This window comes from Thermobia domestica, chromosome 9 (genome assembly GCF_964235325.1).
Source record: "Thermobia domestica chromosome 9, izTheDome1.hap1.1, whole genome shotgun sequence".
NCBI classification, from domain to species: domain Eukaryota; kingdom Metazoa; phylum Arthropoda; class Insecta; order Zygentoma; family Lepismatidae; genus Thermobia; species Thermobia domestica.
In genome coordinates this window covers 98,972,809-98,997,763 of record NC_137462.1, presented here as the reverse complement: position 1 = coordinate 98,997,763, position 24,955 = coordinate 98,972,809, and the positions used below count along the sequence as shown (strand labels likewise).

The 24,955-nt window shown below is 34.8% G+C and overlaps 1 protein-coding gene across 4 annotated transcripts in view; it reads right to left on the bottom strand.

The window, feature by feature from the left end:
• The window catches only part of LOC145694878 (carboxypeptidase D-like), a 183,367-nt gene that overhangs the window by 35,963 nt on the left and 122,449 nt on the right, over positions 1 to 24,955 (bottom strand). For all 4 annotated transcript variants that reach the window (XM_081771589.1, XM_081771590.1, XM_081771587.1 and 1 more), the window contains exons 3-5: positions 18,471 to 18,604; positions 10,804 to 10,940; positions 5,053 to 5,240 (exon numbers count right to left, since the gene is read on the bottom strand). In XM_081771589.1, the coding sequence (XP_081627715.1) occupies positions 5,053 to 5,240; positions 10,804 to 10,940; positions 18,471 to 18,604 (459 nt within the window). The remainder of the gene's footprint in view (positions 1 to 5,052; positions 5,241 to 10,803; positions 10,941 to 18,470; positions 18,605 to 24,955) is intronic.

Genomic DNA, 24,955 nt, shown 5'->3' with positions numbered 1-24,955 from the left:
TGAGTTTTCTGTATGTGTGATTTTTTGCGTAATGTTACTTTTTTTTCCCGAGCTAATTATGAAAATTTAAGCAAAGAAAAATGATATGCTGGCAACATATTACTAATAGTGGATTGAAGGGTTTTCATATTCACGATACTGCAGCAATTTCTTATCTATAAAATGTTGGTAGGTTTATGGCAAAAGAAAAAAAAAAAGTTAGTATAAAAGGCTTTGCATCTTCTGAACTTTGAAAGCATTGTATTTGTTATTACTAGAAAATCAACAATAAATATACTTTAATAGGGTATACGGTATTGGGTGCCTAAAATATTGCACAAAAGCTTTTTTTTTTTTTTTTTTTTTTTCAACAGGAAGGCTAGAAAGTATTCATATGTAATACGAATCATTATGGAAATTCGATTACCAAACAATTCATATAATGTCATATCCAACTACTTAGGCCGCCCATCTAATTTATTACTTACAGCTGAGTGTGTGAAGTATCTTAACTTTTGCGACTCTCGTGTGAATTAAATTTTTGTTGGAATTCATAATATGAACAAAGTGAAAGTAAAATGCATGGTGTTGGAGATATAGTTCTAAAGCCATCCATTACATACACATAAACAGTTGTGCAGCAGCTTCTAAACGAACTCAGTAACAAGTGAATGTGAGCATCAGTGCACACGACAGAGCTTATGTCCTTTGACACTCCGATTCGAGTTTGTCAAGTGTGAGACTCCTCATTTGGTAACGCCATTAGCAAGCATGAAATGAGCCTTATAATTTTACCCTTCAGTTGTTTCAGAAAAGTCAAGGTCATAAACTCGTTTGGATTGGGAAAAGAATAGAAGAGGAGGGAAGAAAGGGGGGGGGGATTGTTACGCACATATACTGAGTTTATATACAGTATATATATACAGGCTGTTTCAAAACAACACCGACAACGTTTGGGAGGTGATTCCTGACACCAAGATAAGACAAAAAGTATAGACCAACTTGGGTGCACAAATGCTTCCTTTCGGAGTTATAAGGCTGCCGAAAACACAGAAAAATGAACTTTTAAGGTCCATCCATAGCTCCAAAAGTATGGGACCTATCTTAGTCGGTTCAAGACTTCACTTAGGAACTACTATGTGACCTATCCAAAAATACATGTTTCAGAATCCTAAGGTACTCACGCAACAATTTTTATAGAGGGGTTTGACTGAAAGTATATAATTTGAGGTACTCACCAACTACGTTTACAAAAATTGTTGCGTGACTACATTAGGACTCTGAAACATGTATTTTTGGATAGATCACATAGTAGTTCCTAAGTGAAGTCTTGAACCGACTAAGATAGGTCCCATACTTTTGGAGCTATGGATGGACCTTAAAAGTTTATTTTTCTGTGTTTTCGGCAGCCTTATAACTTCGAAAGGAAGCATTTGTGCACCCAAGTTGGTCTATACTTTTTGCCTTATCTTGGTGTCAGGAATCACCTTCCAAACGTTGTCGGTGTTGTTTTGAAACATCCTGTATATATGATTATGGACAAAATTTGACAAATGATTGCTTATGGAATGCTCAGGATTCTTTAGATAGACAACTTAAGATCGATGAAACCAAAGTAACGACATGTACAGAATATTTCAAAATTATGGACCAGTACATTTAATTGGAAAATTGTAGGCGCTAGGAATAGTTATAGGTTGAGATTACCGGCCGGTCGCCAAATTATGACCTCCATCCCATTCCGAATAATGGATTGAAGTTTATTGTCATGTGAGTTTTGTGATAACACAGCTCGCATCCCGGTAATGCATAGCTATAGATCTAGCTAGACATTCAATAGTTGGAGTTGGCATGTGATGAGTAAATACCGAGACTAATCTTGGCTTGGCAAAGTTGAAAACGTGAGGTTCCGGATGATTGGTGTCTTGATCGCGCGAACGTCTGCAGTTCAGAATCAGCCAAAGTGGAAGGTATTGGTGACAACAGGGGAAAGCAACGACCCGTCGGAAAAACTGTGAAGGAGTGCGGATGATTGTTCGTCGGGGTGAGCGTCTCATTTAGCGTATGGTATAAGTTCAAAGGACAGCACGCTGGAGTAGCTGACTACTTCGGTTTTACTCCGAAGCAACTCTTGAATTATAACTTATGATCAACTCCGAAATATACCCTTCTGACTCGCACCGCCTCTGGCGCACTCACTTCTCACCTAGAATTAGTAACGCTAAAAATTCAATTAGTATCGGTAATGAGAATATGAATCGTCCGATAGAAGGCTGTAAGAAGGTCTACGGTCTTACGAGTTCTGATTTTTACTCCACTCCATTGATAGGTATGTGCGTGTTTCGCGGAATTTTCATGAGGTCCTAGAGAGCCTTCATGCATGGTGTCAACATTTCAGTGCATTGGGGTGGGTTCGTATGGCAAAAACTAAGTCACCTGATGGTTGTAAATGAACGCACGACTGCTGTATTGCAGCCTCGTGGAAGATTGGCTGTCTCAGGTCATGTTCTCCTATTTTTTTCTTTCTTTCTTTCTTTTTTTTCATGGCACGGCAATAGTAATTACCAAGAAAATAATGCACCTTGAAATCTCGTATCTCCTTTGCAGAAATTGTTCGAGAAACACAATGCGGACTTATCATCTTTTATGGCCCCAAATTAACGGGTTCTCAACTCTATTGAGTATCCGTGGGATAGCATGGAACAGCACATCCAGTTTATCGAGACACCCCACTGAAGACAGTATTGCGGGATACATTTTGGTTGCCCACACAAGCGAACGACTGTTGACATCTCATTACTTTCCTGCAACATTAGATCGCTGCTGTAAAGAAAATATACATGCAATTAGATAGGCGGTCACCTTCATGATAGCGTTGATTCGTAGCAGCCCTTACTCAACTAATACCGACTCGAAACAAAAACACGGCATATCAAATCGCTTGTGCCAAATTTAATGGTGATGACTGAAGCTTTCAAAACAGACTGGAAATAGTCTATTCAGACAAATGATGTATCTTTCATATTAAATCTGAATCTAGGTAATATCCAGATTCAGATTTAGAATATATGTGCGAAAACAAGAAACTTATTTTTCAATTTAAAAGAAACGTTTCTCCTTTGCCGTCAAAATGACAAGAAAATGTAAAGGAAGGACACTGCTCGTCCACCTCTGCTAAGGCTAAGGAAAATGAGTTTTATCAAAATATTAAGAACTTGATAACTAAATCCTGAATGTTCTATTAAATAGTAAAAAATTTAACTTCTGCGATGATTGGAAGTGGTCTGTTGAGACCAGAAGTAGTATTTTTGTACAGAATAAGTCCATTTTTGCCTCAGATTTGGAATATCGAAGAAAAACATCTTTTCCACAGTGCATCATTTTCCCTTATAGGGCCACTGAAAATTGATATTTTATGCAACGCTTTCTCATCTCAATTTCGACGTTATTTCAAGGCCAAAAGAAGTACTTTTAAAAAGTGTTTGAAACAAAACAAAACAAAAAAAAAAAATAGTTTTCTTGCGTAAATTTCGAATATTTATTGTGTATTATTTACGTATTGTGAAATATACGTAATAAATTTCCTTAGCTATAATGGTATCAGTCTTAAACAGATTCTTGATGACAACTTCAAATTGAAAATACTCTTCTTCCCTTGTGAACCTGTTATATGACTTACGACTGTAGTTATCTTCAAGTCAAAAGATTCAAATGGGAGCAAATAACAGCAGCTTAAGAGAGATTTGTGTTTTCAAAAAGTCGTGTTAGTTTAATGTTGGTGGTTCGCAATCGGTATGTCGCGCAGTCCCATAGAGTGGGTCGCAAAATTTTTGAACTTAAAAATCATCAAGCATAATTAGTTAAAATCAATTTTGAGACAGAATATACAAGTCAGCGCCTCCAGCGGCAGCAACAATGCTAAGTACTACATGGAATTACTAGTTTATAGAAATTTATAGACACACTACTAATTTATATTATTATTAATCAAAAATGAAACGCGTGTGTCGCGCTGTAATGAATATTTCATAAAGTGTGTTGTCAGTCAGAAAAGGTTGGGAACCACTGAGTTAAGCTCTGGTACAAAACTTGAAGATTTTTTCTCAGAGAAGTCACAAACTTAAAAAAATAGAATTATCTTGAGTTTAGAATGTATCAAGTAGAATCCGTCTGTAATTCAAGTAACAAATTCAAACCATATTCGGAGTACATTGTTCTGGATATAAATCCAAGTGCTTCATAAAATAGGTCGCAATGCATAATCAATCTCTTAGTAAATAATTAAAATAATTTTAAATGGAGAGTCTTCTGTTTACACAGTGGGAATTTCCTTTGATATTTATGAAAAGAAATGTGGAACGTATTTTCAAATATAAGTTACATTGAGGGGACTGAAATTCCTACATGGATAATATTGTGGGGGCTTAAACGACCTTGGCCCCAGGTGGCTATGATCCTTGATAAATGAAAATTAAAAATAAATAATAAAAAAAACGTGTAATATGTAATATTAAATACTTTATATTTCTTTGATAGAATAAAATATTTTTCCTAGTTTCGGAATACAACTATTTTATAATCATTGAGGTCAGGGCGCGAAATCCTGACGAGGGGCCATTCCGTCACCTAATATTATATTTTTGCTAGAAAATTCCCCATCACTAAAAATTACTGGGGGTGAATAAAACAATACTATTGTCAGGAGCTTGCAAATTAATTGTAGTAATTCATATATGGGGCTAATTAATATAGCTGTATTTCACATGTAAGTCTAATTAATGAATGTACTAGTAGTTAATGATATCTCTAATCTTACACAGCCTAGTTGAACAGTTATGGATATTCAAATATGTGTGAACTCTCCATGTCGAAACATTCGTGTGCATAAACTTTTTTCTTTTAACTATCATTACATCTTCCTCTCCTTCACAAACATTTCACTGTTATGATTTTGTACATCCTGATTGAGGTTATACCATAATATTGAGATTTAAAAATATTAACAGCCACGAACCTATTTATAAGGATATTTGACAAAATTTCATGTCGTTAGAGTTGGTATAGTATACTTACTGGAGTTCGGCGTGTTGTCGAAGGGATAACTAGCAACTAAAGCTCCGCCATGAAGATTGCCAGACAAAACAAACTGAATTTTGGAGATCCACTCTTTCACCGCCTCTGTCTCTGGTTGTGCTCTTTTGTTATTTTGTTTAAAGTAATCTGGGAAGTTTCTATTTAAGTCGAATCCTCGAGCATTATACCTGAAACATCAAACACGGATATTGTAGATCGATTCAATTACAAAACATTGGTTTACATATGTGGAATAATAGTGATGTATGCTTAACTCATAGGTACCTATATATCCTGACCATAACCACCTATCTCATAAATTCTCTTGATATGTCCCCAAATGGAAGTAGCTGCTTTGAAACTTAATGAATTAATCTGCCATCCAAAATCTCTTGGTTATGATCTTGTATAAAATTTATTGTTCTTATAAGAAGTTATACCTACATTTATATACAATTTTTAGTTGCTAACAGTGAATATGCTTTAACTATTTTTTTCTTACTATCTCCCAAAATTTCAATGACGTATTTTGCCTCATCTTCTGTGAGTTTTTCTGCTTAACTTCGAAATAAACACACACTCTTCCTTATTTTGTAGTTCTTCGAGAATTTTCTGCCTGATTCTACTTTCTCATGGCAACACTTAGGTCTACTATTAAATTTAAGGCTTGTGTATAGCCCGCTCCCCCCAGTTCTTTGTCACCGGAACTGGAAGTCGCTATTAGTATTACTACTTATATCGAGAACAGAGCCCAACCAACCCCTGCGGGGCTTCTAACCCGTTCCTACTACTAGTAGTAGTAGTACTACTACTATTGCTACTAACTACCACTACTACTACTATTACTTATATCGAGAACAGAACCTAACCAACCCCTGCGGGGCTTATAACCCGTTCCTACTACTACTACTAGTAAGTACTACTACTACTATTGCTACTACTACTACTACTACTATTACTACTGCTACTACTACTACTACAACTATTACTACCGCTACTACTACTACTACTACTTATACTAAAGCTTCCTTACCAAAAAATTTAAATCTTAAATCTTTATAACATACGATTCCGATTCATTATGAACTAATATGAATCGTTAGAATCACTATGATTCGTTAAAAATCACTGGGGGAGCGGGCTATACTCAATCCAAATTTAATAATAACACTGAATGAAAATACTTATAATAGAACACTGCTTGATTCTTATATTCCATGCTCATTAACAAAATTTGAAGAACAAAAATGATAATCAGTCAGGTCAATACAGCTTTGTCCAGTTACAGTTCTATCATACAATCATAAGGGTACCTACCGGTTGCGTTCTAGCAATCTTGCTTGTTAAGATAAACAATTACTACTGTATTTGAACTTACTCCTTTATACCGGTACTTTCTTAACGCCGAGTAGCTATGTATATCAACACTTTACCTCAGCTCTACCTGTATACTGTTTAAATACATTATTACATTCAAACTCCTTCAATTCAAGAGCTCCAAGTTTTCCTTTCGACCTCTTGGGAAGTTACGTCTTCAAGCGCGGATCAAAATCTCATTCACCTTTCCTCAGATAATGCTATAAATCTTCACTAAATGTCTTTGCTTTAGCGTATTTTTTACATTTTGCTTTTTGCGTATTTAACTGCGAAGTAAATATACATTTGCATCGCAATTTGTAAGTTTTGTATTGCATTTTCGGCAGTGGAGAAAAACATTATTTATTTACTGTATTTTATTATTTTACTTAGACATGAAATTATAAATATCTTTTGCATATCGGAAACCAGTATACTAGTGTAAAGCAAAGTTTGGAAAAAGTAATAACAATGACATTTTTAAAATGTAACTTCGACATTCTATAATTTGTCTCAGATGGTACCTGGTCTTGAATATGTTCAAATGAAGTTTTTCATTAAGTTTTGAATCCGTATTCATTGAGAGAAACGAGGAATTGGAATTACACAGTTTACGAAATGATATTTCATTTTTATAACAAAACCAGGTAGCTCAATTTCATGCAAATGTTCATTTCCTAACTCACATTGTAGCCAATTGCTATTCGGATAAGTTAGTTTTTATTTTCATTTTCAAAACTGTTTTAAACCGAACACTAATTTTATTTCGACATTTCAGTGCACAACAGGAGCGTTACTAAATGAAATGTATTTCTGGGCCAATGCTATGAAACAACTACCACAAGATAGTAGGGGGAGAACAGATATCATTGAGCCGCTTTCTATACAGATGAAATAAAGTGAAGAAGCGGATATGGTCTTTGTCGTCAGTTCTACAGACAGTTTCCAGTAATTTGATGTGTAGCCTGTAGTAGCCTGTGCTTTTGACTGTGACATTGTAACCTAACAGACACCTAAAGGAAAACGTCGGATTTTAGAGGGGATTCATTACTGAGCTTTGACTGGTCTCCAAGGCTTACTTTATTTTTCATCGATTACACAAAAGTATCCAAAGAGCGAAACATAGCATAAACTATTACGATTAGTCGACTAGTTTCTAACATCTGTTGCTAGGACTCGGATAAATAATGGCGAATCACTACGCTAAAGATTACTATTTATGATGTTACAGGTGATAAGCCATCAATTTATATTTTGTATATCTAACATGTATTAATAAAACAAAACAACCAAAACTATTAAATAGTATATTAATAGCATTTGTATAACAGTTTTAGTAATGTAACTTTGCCTTCATCAGACATGTTATGGAAAAGGGACATTCCATGTCAAATCAACAAGTCATCAGCTATCTCAGATTTTTGTAAAAATTGGTGTACAGCTTTATTACAACTTTATTACAGTGGGAGATGAAAAAATCCCAAATATTATCTCTCCCCCCTGAAAGTGTATCCATACAGGGTGTTCAAAAATGTCAAAAAATTGCATTTTTTCAGTCACAGTGATTATTAAAAATTGGCATAAAATGTTTAATATGTGCACTAGAGACGTGAAATAAACACCATTGGAAAGCTTAAAGATTGCTCTACAAGTTGTACTATATTTAAAAAACCTGTAAAATAGAAAATAACACTTCAAAAATTAAAATTAAAATTTGAATTTCGCATAGAAATGTCCCTCTGAATTTGTCCAAAATTGTCCAGATTGTAGTCTTATATGTGTACTAAAACACCACAAAGTTGTATTTTGGACACTTAATGGGATCCGATTCAAAATTCAACATAAACCAAGCATTGCACGATATTGACTATGTGATTATCTAGGTTCAGATCGATAACCATTTGCCTGGAGCTATTTACCTGCAGCATCAAAGGAATTTATACTCAATTTTATTTGTTTCTTGATGTATTCATTTGAATTTACACAATTATCCACCTTTTGAGTTATTTAGAGAGGTATTGCGTTTCGGAACAGTACTCAATACAAGTCATTATTCTTGTTAGTCAGTATGGGTGTTTCTAAATTTATATTGGCTACATTGATACATGTTATTTTCATTCCTTTGTTTCAGGATTGCTGTCATAGATATGTGGAAGTGGATAATTGAAATAGGAAAAATAATTTATTGACTAATTGTTTGTGCTGAAAGTGTGTGAAATGATTTGAGCAGTGTCACTGTGTTTCATAACACATTTGATACAAATATTGTGAAAGGGAGGAAAATATATCCCTCCCTTTCATAATATGTTCTGTAATAGCAATCCTGAAACAAAGAAATGAAAATAACATGTATCAATGTAGCCAACATAAATTTAGAAACATCCATACTGACTAACAAGAATAATGACCTGTGTTAAGTACTGTTTGGAAACGTAATACCTCTCTAAATAACTCAAAAGGTGGATAATTGTGTAAATTCAAATGAATACATCAAGAAACAAATGGAATTGAATATAAATTCCTTTGATGCTGCAGGTAAATAGCTCCAGGCAAATGGTTATCGATCTGAACCCAGATAATCACATAGTCAATATCGTGCAATGCTTGGTTTATGTTGAATTTTGAATCAGATCCCATTGAGTGCCCAAAATACAACTTTGTGGTGTTTTAGTACACATATGAGACTACAACCTGGACAATTTTGAACAAATTCAGAGGGACATTTCTATGCGAAATTCAAAATTCAAATCTTAATTTGAATTTTTGAAGTGTTATTTTTTATTTTACAGGTTTTTTAAATATAGTACAACTTGTAGAGCAATCTTTAAGCTTTCCAATGGTGTTTATTTCACGTCTCTAGTGCACATATTAAACATTTTATGTCAATTTTTAATAATCACTGTAACTGAAAAAATGCAATTTTTTGACATTTTTGAACACCCTGTATGGGGACACTTTCAGGGAGGGAGAGGTAATATTTGGGATTTTTTCATCTCCTCTGTAATAAAGCTGTGCACCAATTTGTACAAAAATCTAAGATCGTCAGGTCAGATTTTGCCATTTCATTGGTTGATTTCACATGGAATGTCCCAAAATCAATCCAAGAACAGCAACTAACATAAACATAGAAAGTGAAAAGAGGTTACGCTCACTCTTCCTAGAGACAATCAAGTTTTTACCCTCACTTTTTACATCTACCTGTACAAACAAACGTAAATTTTTAATTAAAAATTTTCGTTTGCCAGGTGAAGGGGAAAACTTGATTGTCTGTGGGAAGAGTGGATACAGTTCCTTTCACTTTCTGTTCATATTTAAGTTAATACTCTTGGATTGATCTGATGAAGGCAATGTTACATTGCCAAAACATATTTTGTGCGTTGGTCAGCTTTGTTTTATTAATACATGTTGAGTGTATCCAAAGCTATCTATATTATAAAAGAGAACGTACAAATCCTTTGTTCCCTCATCACGCTAATACGGCTGAACCAATTTCTTTTATTTTTGGGGGGTTATTAGGATTTGGACCCTAGATGGTTTTTATCATATCACTTTAATTTTTAATTACCAGTGTCTTGAGATAATTGACCATTCAAGTGTCCATACGTACAAATCCTTTGTTAGTTCATCATAGGTATAAAAATAAACGTATTTATATGCAACCCGCATGACCGTGTCACTCGGCGGGTTAACATAAATGACAGGCGCTATAATGTTAACATTTACTGCAATTTGAAAGCGAAAAAGTAAAAATTATCTAAGTAACAAAGTTTATTGCGTTCCGGGGTGACCGCAGCGAAGCGGGGCGGGTTAACATAAATGACAGGCGATATAATGTTAACATTTACTGCAATCTTCTATGGTTTTTATCATATCACTTGAAAGCGAAAAAGTAAAAATTATCTAAGTAACAACGTTTATTGCGTTCCGGGGTGACCGCAGCGAAGCGGGGTGAACGCTGCTAGTAGTGTATAAAATATATGCATGATACTGATAGACAGGGCGATACTAGAAAAAAAATCTTAAAATTTACATAAGTAAAAATTGAATTTTTATCACTTGAAGCTAAGGGCAGAAACTTACGTAATGTATTAATTCTTGTATACATGAATAGAAAGATTAGGTAATTTTCTTTACTTAGTTTGAAGCGATAAAACTTCAATTTTTATCGATATGGCGTCCCTCTAGAGCCGCCTCTGATGGTAGATTAATGTAATATAACATACCGTAATTACAGTATTACTGTGTGTTGTTTAACTTGTATGTACAAAATGTTATAGTAACGCATTCTCAAAATTTTTTAACATTAAAATCTATCATTAATACTTGTTAACTAAACGAAAAGCTAAAAGAGTTTAATATTAGAAGAGCTTTAATTCTGAAAATTGTATAACTTACCTGCCCTGACCTCCATCACACGCACCCTCTCTGGCGACCTCGAAACCGTCGGGATTCATACTTGGTAAAATATGGATTCTAGTATTGTCCAATAACCATTTAACATATGGATCAGTGTTGTAGCTCGTAACCAAGTACTGTGGGAAAAAATAAAGTATATTTCTTAAGGGTGACTAAATCGAAACTAAGGAATAGAAAAAAAGAAGAGGATTTTTAAAAAATTCTTACAAGAAACAATAATGCTCACATACCTTTAGAAATTTCAAACTGGAGTACTATTAATAGAATTCGATTCTTTAATTTTTGAAGATATAAGAAAGAGCTAAAATTGTGTTTTAGATATTAACTACTTCAAACGGATGATACAATGTACTTAATCTAAATAAAATTGGAAGTGAACTTGTTTATGATCTCATCACTGAAAAACGGCCAACTCGTTTGAAATGATTTTTTAAAATAGTTAGTTCCTCCCTTGAACTGGGTTTTTATCGTGTGCTTTGATTATATTAAGATACGTACCGTGGTTCAAAATTTGTCAGAAATAGTGTGTCTCACGAATTGCTCAAGCCACTGGCATCATTAGCTTTTTTTTAAATCTGGGGGTGGGGGAGGTCGGATGAATCAAAATCAAAATTCTCTTTCCAACAAAAAATATATATAAAAAATAGTATAGTTTCTTTAAATATATTTGACTAAAATATGGGGGGACGCGTCCCCCCGACCCCACCGCTGACGACGCCCGTGCTCAAGCTAGGAAGGTGAAAGCCGGAGGAAAAATAAGCGGAGCACCCACAGTGTTTTCGAAATTCAGCTTTTAGAGGCCCACTTAACAGCGAAAGTAAGGAAACGGTTGAACCGTTAAAATGAGTTTTTGAACCTAGTACTTGCATTGAGAAAAATCCGTTATCCGGACAGCGGTATATTGTACAAATATACGGAATCCTTATGTTTACTACAGAAATTAGTACGGAGCATACGTTATCCATATACTACATACACACTGTCCTTAGATGTTACACTATGCCGTTGCAGGATGTCTGACATCTAACAGTCTTCTGTATATTACATACGTATACGTATGTTACATATATCAGCTATATGCATGTGAGATACTGACCACCTATATATATAGTTCTTTCGTTCGTACGGAAAATACGTTTGTTTGGAACACTTATACGGAAAGTATGTATAAAATATACTTTTTTCGGTTATACGTTCGCTGTACGTTAAGTCCAAAAACTACAGGATTTACACATGTAACCTACGTTTTTACGTACGTTACCTACTTTTTTTTGTCAGTGTGGGTTAATATGTTTTTATCATTACATTTCGATTAAAATGCATATCGTAAGGCGAAGGAGGAAGTTCAAATATACCATTCAAACATTTTCCATAAACCTATTATAACTGTCTGAGCAATGAACATTTCAGTTAGCATATGATAAATAACATTATCGTAAACTTGGAAAATATGTCATTTATTGAAAGGACGCAGAATCAAAAGACGTTAATAGTTATTGTAAGAATTTAAAACTATTGGAATTAAATAATTTTAATTTCTTCTTTCTTTTCTTTCAGATTCCCTTTTTCAAGAGCATCGAGAACCACAAAGCGTTGTTGTATATGTTAAATGTGTGTGATCAACATATCACAGGTATAAAGAAAGAAAGAAAGAAATAGAAAATGTACACTTAGCATATGTAACCGCAGCTACAGTATGGTCAAGAAACAAAATACATAAAGAAATGAACTAATTCCTTCTGTTTCCATCAGTGAATGAATGATGTACTCGTAGCTACCCGATGACTCTACGAACTTCGTATATTTCAATAGGGTGAATTAATTGTATGTCATTTTAGCGATGAACAGATTTACATACTATCAAAAACAAAATATATATATATATATATATATATATATATATATCAATTGCAGAAATATTGGAAATTAAATTATCAGTATTAAACATAGAATATAGAGAAAGTGGGTTACAAGGTTTTCTGCAAATTGAAACGTTTACAAAACCCCTTTAACATGCCATCCATATTTACTTGAATATATATATATATATATATATATATATATATATTAGAGACCTGCACGGGCCGGGCTTGGGCGGGCCGACACTGTTATTTCTTTGGACCGGGTCGGGCTTGGGCTGGCCGACAGTGATTTCTCTTCAGGTCGGGCCGGGTTGGGGCCGATCAATTGCAATTCTTTAATAGGCCTAATTATTGACTTTCGTTAAACGATAATTGGAATCAAGCCAAACGTTGAAGAAGTGTGTCCGTGAAAAATGTTACAAAGAATGCAATAATTGTTTACAGTTTGTGTTGCTTAGCGGCTCCACTTTCACTATAGAGGATTGCAGGCATTATGCGGTAAATTGAGCTCTGACCTTGACCTTCACTGAACTCAAAATATAAAAATAAGGGGTGGGTATGTTTTGCCTGTCGCTAAACAATATTGCCATCTTTATTTTATGCTAAAAATCAATTTAGATTTTTGATACAGGGAATGGAGTTTTTATTCTCTCGATGACAGGCAAAGTTCTAGGAGGCAATGGTACTATTCGGGAGGCAAGCGTCAGGTTGTGAACCAGTTTAGAAAATGTTTCTGAGGGTTAGGTCAAATTTAGTACTAAATTTTGAGAAAGATTCGGGCTCGAACTAATTTTTTTAAAAAAATATCGGGCCTAGGTCGGGCCAAAAATTTTAAAATTTATCGGGCCCGGGCCGGGCTTGGGCCAAGAATTTTAAAAAACTTATCGGGCCGGGCCGGGCTCGGGCCGAAAATCTCCAAAACTTTTCGGGCCCGGGCTGGGCCGGGCCTAGGTACGTTCGGGCTGGATTGGGCTCGGGCCGAAAAATTCGGCCCGTGCAGGTCTCTAATATATATATATATATATATATATATATATATATATATATATATATATATATATATATATATATATATATATATATATATATATATATATATATATATATATATATATATATTACATTTCGAGCGACGAACGTAGAGAGGTGATCGTTAAAATATCGAATTCGAGATTTCAACGGATTTTCATGTTTCATGATCCATAAATAGCAAAAAAGTTTATTATAGACATCTGTCTGTTCGTGTTAATGTATAGTCGCCTAGGATACATATCGTTACACGTATCTTCACCAAATTTTAAACTTAAGGTTTTTATGTGATTCACCATAGGGAGGGGTTCGAATTTTCTTCCTACCCCTAAAAATAAGGGTAGTTCATTGAAGGGTGAAAATCTAAAATTGCTATTTTTTCAGCAACACCTTCAATGATTTTGTTTGTATTTCATAAATCAATTATTCAATTGCAATACTGTAGTAAAACTAATTTATTTCGAAAAAAATCTGGAAAAGCTAGTTTACGCTTGGGGTGAGTATTTTCGGATTATTAAAAAAAAAAAAAAAAAAAAAAAGATTCAGGCGAATTTCTTTATATTTCATATAAATGTTTCATTAATAACCTGATAATATGCCATAACTCATTTGTCCTGCAAAATCTACGAGTAGTACTTTATTCTTAGGGGTGAGTTTTTCGATTATCTCAAAAAGACACAGGCTCGTTTCATTAATAACCCGACAATATGATAAAACTCGTTTGCCCTGAAAAATTTACGAGGGTCTAGTTTATTTCGGACAATTTTCTCAAAAACGACTCAGGCAATTTTGTTCATATTTCATTATTAGTTCTATAATGTTGTATAACTTCTATGAAAATATTTACAAAGGGTAGTTTACTCGTGGGGGTGAGTTGTTCTGACAGTTTTATGAAATACGACTCATGCGTTTCTATTGATATGTTATGAACAAATATTTCGTTAACAATCCTTACATATAACGTAAGTCTACACAGAGAACCAGAAAATCTACACAGAGAGTTTTCTTTGGGCGCTATTTTCGGAAAACATCTTATAATTTTGTTCGTATACTACAAGAAAGTGGTGAATTATTAATTGCAACATAACATGATTTAGTTCAAGGAACTGGGGTGAGAAAATTTAGTGTGGTAGTCCGTACCTTTTATTTCAAAATGTAGAACATTTTTTTAAAGGTGCTTATAATCACATAGTACGCTTCTGGACAAATGGTGGAAATGTCATTAGATATTAGTAGGTTCCTTTTAATTGTTGTTTGCAATAAATTATAAAATTAAACAATGATTTGAGGTAAGTACAAGTGTGATATTTTTCAGAATGTATAGTGGTGCTACTATAGTGTTGCCAAAATGTCTTGAGCCGTGGCAAAAATGCGAATTAAAGCTCACACCCTCACACACCCACGCGCTTAGCCAATGAGGTTTCAGCCTTTGCTAAGCGAGAGAGCGGATGACGAAAGGGAGTGGAATTTCTTCAGCCGATAGCAGCGCTTGGAACGGAAGGCTAAGTGTCAAGTCCATGTGGTATATCTTTAGCAAGTCTCTCGTTGCAGCCAGTGATAACCCGTTGGTTTGGTTGCAAATTTTCTGTAGCAATTTTATGCCCCCCCCCCTCAATTTTTAAACGATTTTTTGAAATTTTCCACACACAAAAACAGCAAGAAAATATACATCGATTTTTTTGAAAAAAAAAATCACATTTACACTTACATAGTATCTACAAACTGTGAAACTTTCAAATTATTTGGACCATCCCCACCAGATTTTCTTTAAATATCAAATTTTAAACATATATGATACGATAATTATGTAAGGGGTAGGGGGTAAAAAATTGTAGTAGTTTTAGGTCAAAAGTAACATTTTGGATCAATAATGACCCAATTTGGATCAATAATGACCCAATTTGGATCGAGGGCCGAATCTTCACTATCTTACTAGGAAAGATACTTTTTAAGGGCATGTTTACATGAGAGTAGACATATAAAAAATATAAGTTAGTACTCTATTAAAAAAAAAAAAAAAAAACAGCAACAATTACTTCACGGAGAGCAAAATTACTCTTCTTTCGCTTGAAATGAATGCTTTCAGTTAATGGATTAATGGATCTCATTGTAGTTCTTTTAAGTGCATATTTCTGACCTATTTTAGTATTATTATTAAAATGATTTTCAGAACATTATTAAATGGAAATTTCTTGCAGAAAAAATTAGACAAAACGTCCCAAATCTTTGTTCTTCCTGTATTTTTTCGTTCTTTCTTTTCGGGAGTAGGTCATACTTTTATGCACATGTAGGTTGACTTCTTTCTGAGCACGTATCTCTGTAAAGAGACCGCTAAATCTCTTGATTATTATCTTCTTCTTCCTCTTGGAAGCTAACGTATATATATATATATATATATATTGCCATATATGAATTTGAGGCGTCTTTCCTAGTACGGTACTTTATCCATTTGGAGGTCAGACAGAAATCCGTGAGACGAAGGAAATATTTTCACAAAAGAACGAAAGTGAAGGTCCACTACAAAGCCATTGATGATGAGAAATCCTGACTGACACATTTACTGATATTTTCGCGGTTGATGGAGAATATCTTGTTTTATCCGGAACTGTTCTTCTGATAACGAAATGAAATTTTAGACGGCTAAATAATAATAATAATAATAATAATAATAATAATAATAATAATAATAATAATAATAATAATAATAATAATAATAATAATAATAATAATAATACAGCTTTTTTTCTGCAACCACGAGAAACGGAAAAGCAAGAAGGCTTATAACTTCTCTACATGACACACTATTTTCTAAAAAGTTTCGGCTTACAAACAAAAGTAAGAAAAAAAAAACAAACAATGTACTCCCTTACTCTCTTCACTGAATCTTAATTATGAATTCATATTTAAATAGTTTGTAAATTTCTAAATATATCAAAACAATCCAATGGGCTCTTAACTGTGATGTTACTGTATGATACATAAAACAGCATTTAACAGATTTAATAAGGAGCTTGGTTTACCAGAACTCCTTTATATATTTCCCATGTCCGTCCGTCCGTCCGGAAGACAAAAAAATCTCGAGAACAACTTGATCATTCAACACCAAATTTGGTCAAAATGTAGAGGGTTAAAAGGCAGGAATCGAGTTCGTTTTTTGGAACCGATACTCAAACCGGAAGTGGTGGAAAGTAACCATTTCCGGTTTTAACGTTACTGTCGCTGTACAACAAAAACCGTAATAGAGAGATGCGGTTTTCTGCAATCGATTAAGCGTCCCACAAATATGTTACATTCTCTATCCATAACTTTCTACTAAAACCGGCAGTGGTTGAAATTCATTACAACTTCCGGTTACAATCTTGAGATACACAAGAAGAAAAACGATAACAGACAGTGAGAAGCGGCTTTTTGAAATCAATTTAGCTTTCTAAGAATAGTTACCTCTTCTCTCTTAACCTTCTATTCAAACCAACCTGCACAAATCAACTAAACAATAACAGATATCGAGAAGCGGTTATCTGCAATTAATTAAGCGTCCTGAGGATATCGTGTATATTCCATCTGCATTTTAATCTTTGTATGAAAACCGGAAGTGTCAGAAATCGACCACTTCCGGTTTTAACGTTAATCTTTATAGAATGGAAACGGTAATAGATAGCGAGAAACGGTCTTGTGGAATCGACCAAGCATCCTAAGAATACATTTTATCTCTACTTTAACCTTTATGCTAAAACTGGAAGTGATATACTACCACCCTCTGTTTCAGTAATTATTGAGAAAATATCACAATATAAAAACCAAACGTCATGTGATGTACACGTGACACTGTTGCTTGTTTAATCTGCTGTAGATCACCTTTTTTTTTTCTACGCTGCAGAAGATGGGAGTCATTCGATACTGTTTTACCAGCCTTCTTCAAGAATAATCTGTAATTTTGCATTGTATAATACAATAGTGAAGTGAATAGTAGAATGATGCCGAGGAATATCCATTCTTTGTCACTAGTTGCCAACCTGGGGGAAAGGTGGAGCAGATTACTGGTTGTGGCGTATAGACTAATTGCTGCTTTCCCATCTTTTCTAGATCACATACAATAAATTTAAGTAAACTATAGATCAAGGACAGGGAGCATGAATGTCCTAAGTAGTACTCGAACCTGTGGCTGCTAAATCTTGTTCCTCCCAAGCTTGCACTATAGCCTTTGCAAACCAATTTTACAAACATAAAAATTTCTTAAACCAAACTTTATTTAATATGTTTCTGAGTTTTCATTTTCTTAAAAATGAAATGCTACAATTTAACGTCCAACGTTATGTCCTTTTTAGGCTAAGGGAGGCGGATAATTAAGGTAAGTGAATAATAATGGAAGAATTGGTGAAAAGAAACAGGAGTACCTCTTAGAAAACCCACGGACGCGATGTTGTCCACCACGAACTTACGTGGCCCGGGAATCGAACCAGGGACCCTTACGCACCAAGGTAAGAGCTCTACTTCTGAGCCGGTGTACTCCCTTTCGTCTTTTGTTATTTTGAAAGTTGTAAAAGAAAGGAAAGATGATTTCTTCAGCATTTCGATCAAATACAGAGAAACTTCATCTATATCATCAGACCCAGATATTTTTTATAATATATTAACTAAACTAAGGATTATTTTAAAAAATAAAAGTTTAATTTACTTAATTTATAAGAAAATAATAAAACATGTCCCAAGAACACAAGTTATATATAATTTTGAGAAGCCTCTGATGATACTCACATGAATGAGATGTATCATCATCTCACGCCCGACAGCTTCGTTTCCGTGCATATTCGCCACATATTTGACATCAGGTTTTCCTATCATGTGTTCATATGGCGATGCTGACACCACCATGACCCATAAGTCTCGACCTGGAAAGAAAGAAAGAAAGACATTCTTTCAGATACGGAAAAAAGATAAAACAAAAGGTCTCTGTGACGAAAGTTCTAGGCTTATTCTGTCATTGTAGTGCTTACCTTATAATTAATTATGACTGATATATATATATTTTTTTTTAAATGAGCAATAAGAATATGGTAGTCAAGTTTTTGTAGTGGAAGGCGATGTGATTCTTGATAATACGAGGTGCATCCAGAAAGTAGGTTTCCCACGCATTCCATAGATAGGAAACCGTATGTTGCGCGAAACGACTGCGTGTACGTGAGAGAGTATCCATCGTCAGTTGTATCGTTGCAAAAATGTCAATGCTGACCCTGTGCGCCTTGCTTTGTGCTCTAGGGTCAGTTGCTTCAACACAAAACTTCTTGATCAACAGGCACTCCGTGATAGTGGTGTGCAATAAGGAGCGGAAAATCTGCAGAAACTGCTTGCTCATGCCGTTAGGCCCATGGACCTGGCACAGCTGACGATGGATTTCGATTGGTGCTATGCCCTGTGCATTCAAAAATTTATCACTGTTCGCACTTCACACGCGGCGGGAGCTGGAATAGGAACGCCAATCTTCAATCACTGCCACGACACTACTGAGAGAATTAGGAAAGTTCTACTGGCGCATGCGCCATGTTAGGACCTTACTCTCTCACGTACACGCAGTCGCTTCGCGCAACATACGGTTTGCTAGCTATGGGACGCGTGGAAAACTTACTTTCTGGATGTGCCTCGTTATGTTCTTGGAATTCATCATGCATTATATTGAAGTCTGTTTGTAATGCGATATGTCTTTATCAGGAACCTCCACGAGTTTTCATGCACAGAACACCAACGAAATCTCAAACCAATAGAGCTGATCTGACTCATCTTCGTGTAACCGATGATATAATTCTCATAACTGCAAGATGTGGTAGGGGTAATAAGATAATACACGGACAAACTGGATAAGGTGATAATTGACATGAAATTAAGCAAAAACGTATAACATATTGTAATTGCAATGAATTTCAATGAATAATTGCAATATATATATTCCAATTAATATATTGCAATGAACAAGGGACGAAAACCGCACTCTTTTTATGTCAGTTCCGTTGAAAAAGTTGCGAAGATGCTTATATAATGCCGAATAAGTCATAAAGGCAAAAATGTAATGTTGTCGGGTCACTACACAAAAGTCGAACCCGACAAATGCAATGAAGAACAGATGAGGGCGGAGTGGTCACCACCATAAGGGGATCCCTACAGATGGAGGAAACTTGTGCGGATTATCTGTCTGCACGGATTCCTATTGCTTGGCGATCTCACTGCTGCTACTACTTGTCGTCGCATGAGAATCAGAGGACCGCATTTTTGGAGCTACGTTCCCCTGGTTCTCATGCGACGTTGTACGTCATTGCATTTGTTGGGTGCGATTTTTTTTTTTTTTTTTTTTTAAATCTCCTGACCCAACAGTGATACCTTTCCGCGCTCATGATATAGCCTATTCGGCATTACATCAGCGTCTTTGCAGCGTTTTGTACAAATCTCACGTAGAAACGGTGTTGCTTTCGACCTATGTTCGTTAGATATTGTTTTGCTTACTTTCATGTCCGCTATCATTTCTTTCAGTTTGTCGGCGTATTATCTTACCACCATGTATGCGTGGCCTATGTAAATAAAAATTCTAGTTTTTTTTTTTTTCGATGTTTCTGCTCTGATAGCTATTGACAGACAGATGGATGTACGACTTAAGCTCGTTTTGTAAGACTTCAAACCCCAAATCAACTAACCATAGACGTAGGATGATTTTCTTTTTTTTTTAATGTTTTTGATGCGAGCTGTCTCGGATTCGATTCCCGGTGGAGACATTTAGTTGAAAAAGTGTTAAAGCTTTTTCAGGTCAGTCATCCTGAGAGAGCTTTTCTTGTGTGTTCCTCATTTACACTAGGCAAATGCTGGAATGTACCTAACACACAGGTCCGGGGACGCTTTCCTCCTTCGCGGCCTCGGATAGCGTGATTCAGTAGCGTAATGTAAAAATGTCCCCCCCCCGCAGGATTATTTTTGGTCCCCCTTCCCATGCCGATTAACCTCCCACTATATTATGTCCCTGTAGAAGACAATGGTTAAATCCATGGAATATAATAAAATTACAATTAAAATTAATATTCACCGAAAAAGGCAAAATTTATTTTCCCTTAACCTTCGAGTGCTAAGATGATTGTTTAAACTGATGTTGCTAGAATGAATAAATTTTCACCCAGAACATATTTTTCTTTTCTAAAGTAAATAATGTTGTTCAGGGAAATGGATATTCCGTATTCAGCTCACTCTTGGACTTTGCTTCGCAGTGGGCCCCCAAACCCTGTGGGACCCTCAGTTATGCCACTGGTATGATCCCCGAAAGACATCTTCTCTCATACGCGATGGGTTAACATGGCCACAGATGTCGAAAGCCTAGAAATCGAGTTCTTAATCCTGCCCCCCCCCCCCAAAAAAAAGAAAAAGAAAAAACGGAAGACCGGGACGAGACTTAGCAAGACTATCATCTATAACTTTCATGAAATTAATGCCACTTCAGAATACAAGGCATGTATATAATAATAATAATAATAATAATAATAATAATAATAATAATAATAATAATAATAATAATAATAATAATAAACTATTACAGGAACGAACCTGATTTAAATAGGGAAAAAATTCTGAGTTCTCTAGCTTTACTAATATAGAATCCAATTTATATTTTAATATAACAACAACAAATATCTTGCTCACAAATATCAATGATTACGTCAACCTCCTTCTATTCCCTTTTCTGTAAAATAGGAAACGCAAACTAAAAAAGCCAGAGGACAAAAGAACCAAACTCTTTTGTTTATAGAAAATCCACATTTTCGTATGCGTCATCTTGTTCGACATGGTACGGTCCATGTCGCTGAAGCACTAAATGTCACAGGCCACGGTAATTTCAGAAATTTATAAACTATATTTTCTTGTTGAAGGCCACAAATTAACAGGATTTGGTGTCCATATAACTGTATTACGTTCGTTCCTCAGAGAATATCATAAAATAAAATGGAAGCATTGTGCACTAACAAGAGCACATTTTGATGTTAGAACGAACCATAAACTTCTCACACAGATTTTAAATACAATGTATTCGTATGTGTTGGTTTTATGTACTTTTATCAGTGAGTTTAGAGAACAAATGCATCTAAATGAACAGTGTTGTTGTATTGTGGAATTCTCCTGGGGTCCATATATAAGACAGCCATATAGCGGATTTTAATCAGAAAATACAACCACTAGAAATCGTAATAAAATGGAAGTTGAATAAATCAACTAACTACATTCGGTGGAGTAGCGAACAGGGCCGTGCCGTGGGGGGAGGGGCGAGCGGGGCGACGGCCCCGGGCGCCGAAGTAAGGGGGCGAAAGATTCGGAAGAAAAAAGGAAAAATATAGGAAAGATTGCTTGGAATATATGTATGGGGGTACCGTCGTATACTCTCGTCCCGGGCGCTGATTTTCTACGGCACGGCCCTGGTAGCGAAAGACGGTTCCTGGATCTTAACTCATTTAAGTACGAGGATAATCATAAAAGTAACTTTTTAAAAAAAGAAATACAATGAGAAATTTTTTTTCAATATTGTCTACATCATTTTAAAGCTTGTATATTTATGTATTTTTCTACATGATGGCAATTTCGGAAGATGAATTTTGTAGGCGCTGTGGCAGTTTTTGTATGTGCACATCATACCAGCTCTTCGCCATCTGTTTGAGGAAGCTTTGAATCCCATTCCTTCACCTTGTTGCTCAAGCGCGTACCGGCGAAATGTTCTTTCAACTTAGGAAACGGGCTAGTTACTGGTTTGGTCAACTTTCGTGACTGTCTCGTCGGAAACTGACGCTCCTTTCTTAATCGTGAATTTCAGAATTCTTACGATCAATTGCAAACACCTTACACCACTTGCGGACGTTCTTAACATCCATGAACAACTCGTTATATACTTTCTTTCGTCAATTGACGACGAATTGCAATCGGTTTGAAGCCTTTTGCGTTCAAAAATCGAATAATTGTGCAAACTTAGCACTTGCCGGTAGCACCAAACAGGAGCTTTATTACAAACGACTGCCGAATCCAGATTGAGCGTTCGAGCGAGATGCGCGAAGGGGCATGTCCACGGAAACAGGAACAAAAATTCATGAAAGAAATATAATTATAATTTTTAGCGAAGTTGTTCTTTTGATAAAAATATAGTTGTATGTGGCTGGCATCATTAAGTTTTTTTCAGAGAATTACTATTTTCTTACTTTTTCCGTAGGTTACCTTTCATCTATTAAGTTTTATTGTTGATTATAATAGACAAGCTTTATTTATTATTACCTAGGTCTTATTTTTTTCTGTCCGTATCCCAAATAAAATTTCGTATAACTGATGAAACCTTTTCTTAAAGTAAAGTTCAATGTTCAACTTAATTAAACTGTGCTTATTTCAAGTTATTATAAATGTATGTTGCTAATACTTAATAATAAAAGATCGTTGACAAATGTAACGTGAATTGCCGTAACGTGAGTTACCCGACTCTGTACATATTCCACTAAAATAGGTAGTCATAAAATGTAAATAAAAATTTAATATTTTTGTCATAATTAAATTATGTGTGTCCCTATCTTACATAGTAATTTCATGCACATAGCTATGCCAGAACAAAAGAAAATGTACTGAAAAATCACAGGTTCTGAATGTAGGTAAAAAATTTGTAACGTGAATTACTATAGTATTTTCTTTTCTCCTAGGTTTGCTGTATCATATAAAATGACGATATTTGGTAATTATCTGTATAAATATGACAGCTCTCCTTTTTTTTAAAAAAAAAAAAAGCGGACCTTTTAAGTTTATTTGTGGTTAATATTCTTCAAAATATACATCATTACGTAACGTGAGTTACCACGGACATACCCGAAGGCTTATTTGGGAGTGTTGGAAACATAAAATACAACCGTGTTACCAACGGCCACAAGGACAATTTCCCTGGGTCTATAGAGCTTTGGAAACACTTTTCGAATTGCTCCCGTACAAATATTTGAAATAACTTACTTGAAATAAAAATACGAGTATATCCATGAATATCAAATTTTTAATATAGTTTGTCTAAAGGTGTCATTTCTGAGTAGCTGATGTATGAGAGAAATACGCTTTTATATTCGGAGAGATGGCAGTGAGAAAGACGTAGAATATACTGTATAATAATAATAATAATAATAATAATAATAATAATAATAATAATAATAATAATAATAATAATAATAATAATAATAATAATAATAATAATAAGTAGTAGTAGTAGTAGTAACAGTATTATTATTATTATTATTATTATTATTATTATTATTATTAGTAGTAGTAGTAGTAGTAGTAGTAGTAGTAGTAGTAGTAGTAGTAGTAGTAGTAGTAGTAGTAGTAGGAGTCGTCATGAATCCACGAATAGTATATGACTGCAAAACCAACGACTACGTTACCGATTTTCTATTTCATTTATCACCACTGCTCTTTGTCAACTCCAGGTTCCCTGCCTGTTTCTTCTTCTCTCAATGCAGTTTAAGAAGAAGGGAAGCACCAAACTATGACGTCACAGAGTATCTAGTTAGAAATGATTGGTCAATATATGTATACTTCCAAATAGTTATATCTTATTGAATGCATCTCTTATGTAAACCTAGCAAACTCCAACGTTTATGTAGTATGTACTATAACGCGGCTTTGGAGCCTGTGATCCAGAGTTCGATTTTAGACTGAGGTGTATACATATTTAGTAAACTCTGCTAAAGACAGTGAAGAGGATTACACGAACTTTAAATTTTGTGTTTATTGGATTTCGTAGAATAAATTTCTGAAGTCGGATTTATCATTTTGACTTGCCCATATAATTCCACATAATCCTAATAATAAACCACAAACATCTCCGTATTGCGTCAGACTAATCCTAGAAATTATTAATCACGCTAATATACGTATGCCGGTCGTTACCCAAGCTATTCTTTGCCTGTATAACGAAGTCCCTGAATAACTATAAATCTCGTATGGATTTAGGGTGGATGCGGAATAGACTAAAAGTATGTTGAATGTTAAAAATAGAGCTTTTAATGAAGCACTATTTTAGCCTATAGTGTAGTAGCTAAAGCAAACATTCGGGCAAGTAGCTAGTATTACCTAAATTTCATTGTTAAGTATTAAAATTACATATAGCACGAGAATATCAAATTGTAATTTTCACTAAATAAGGGACAAATAAATAGATTTGAGAATGACAAAATGGAGTTTTCACGAAATAAGAGGCAAAC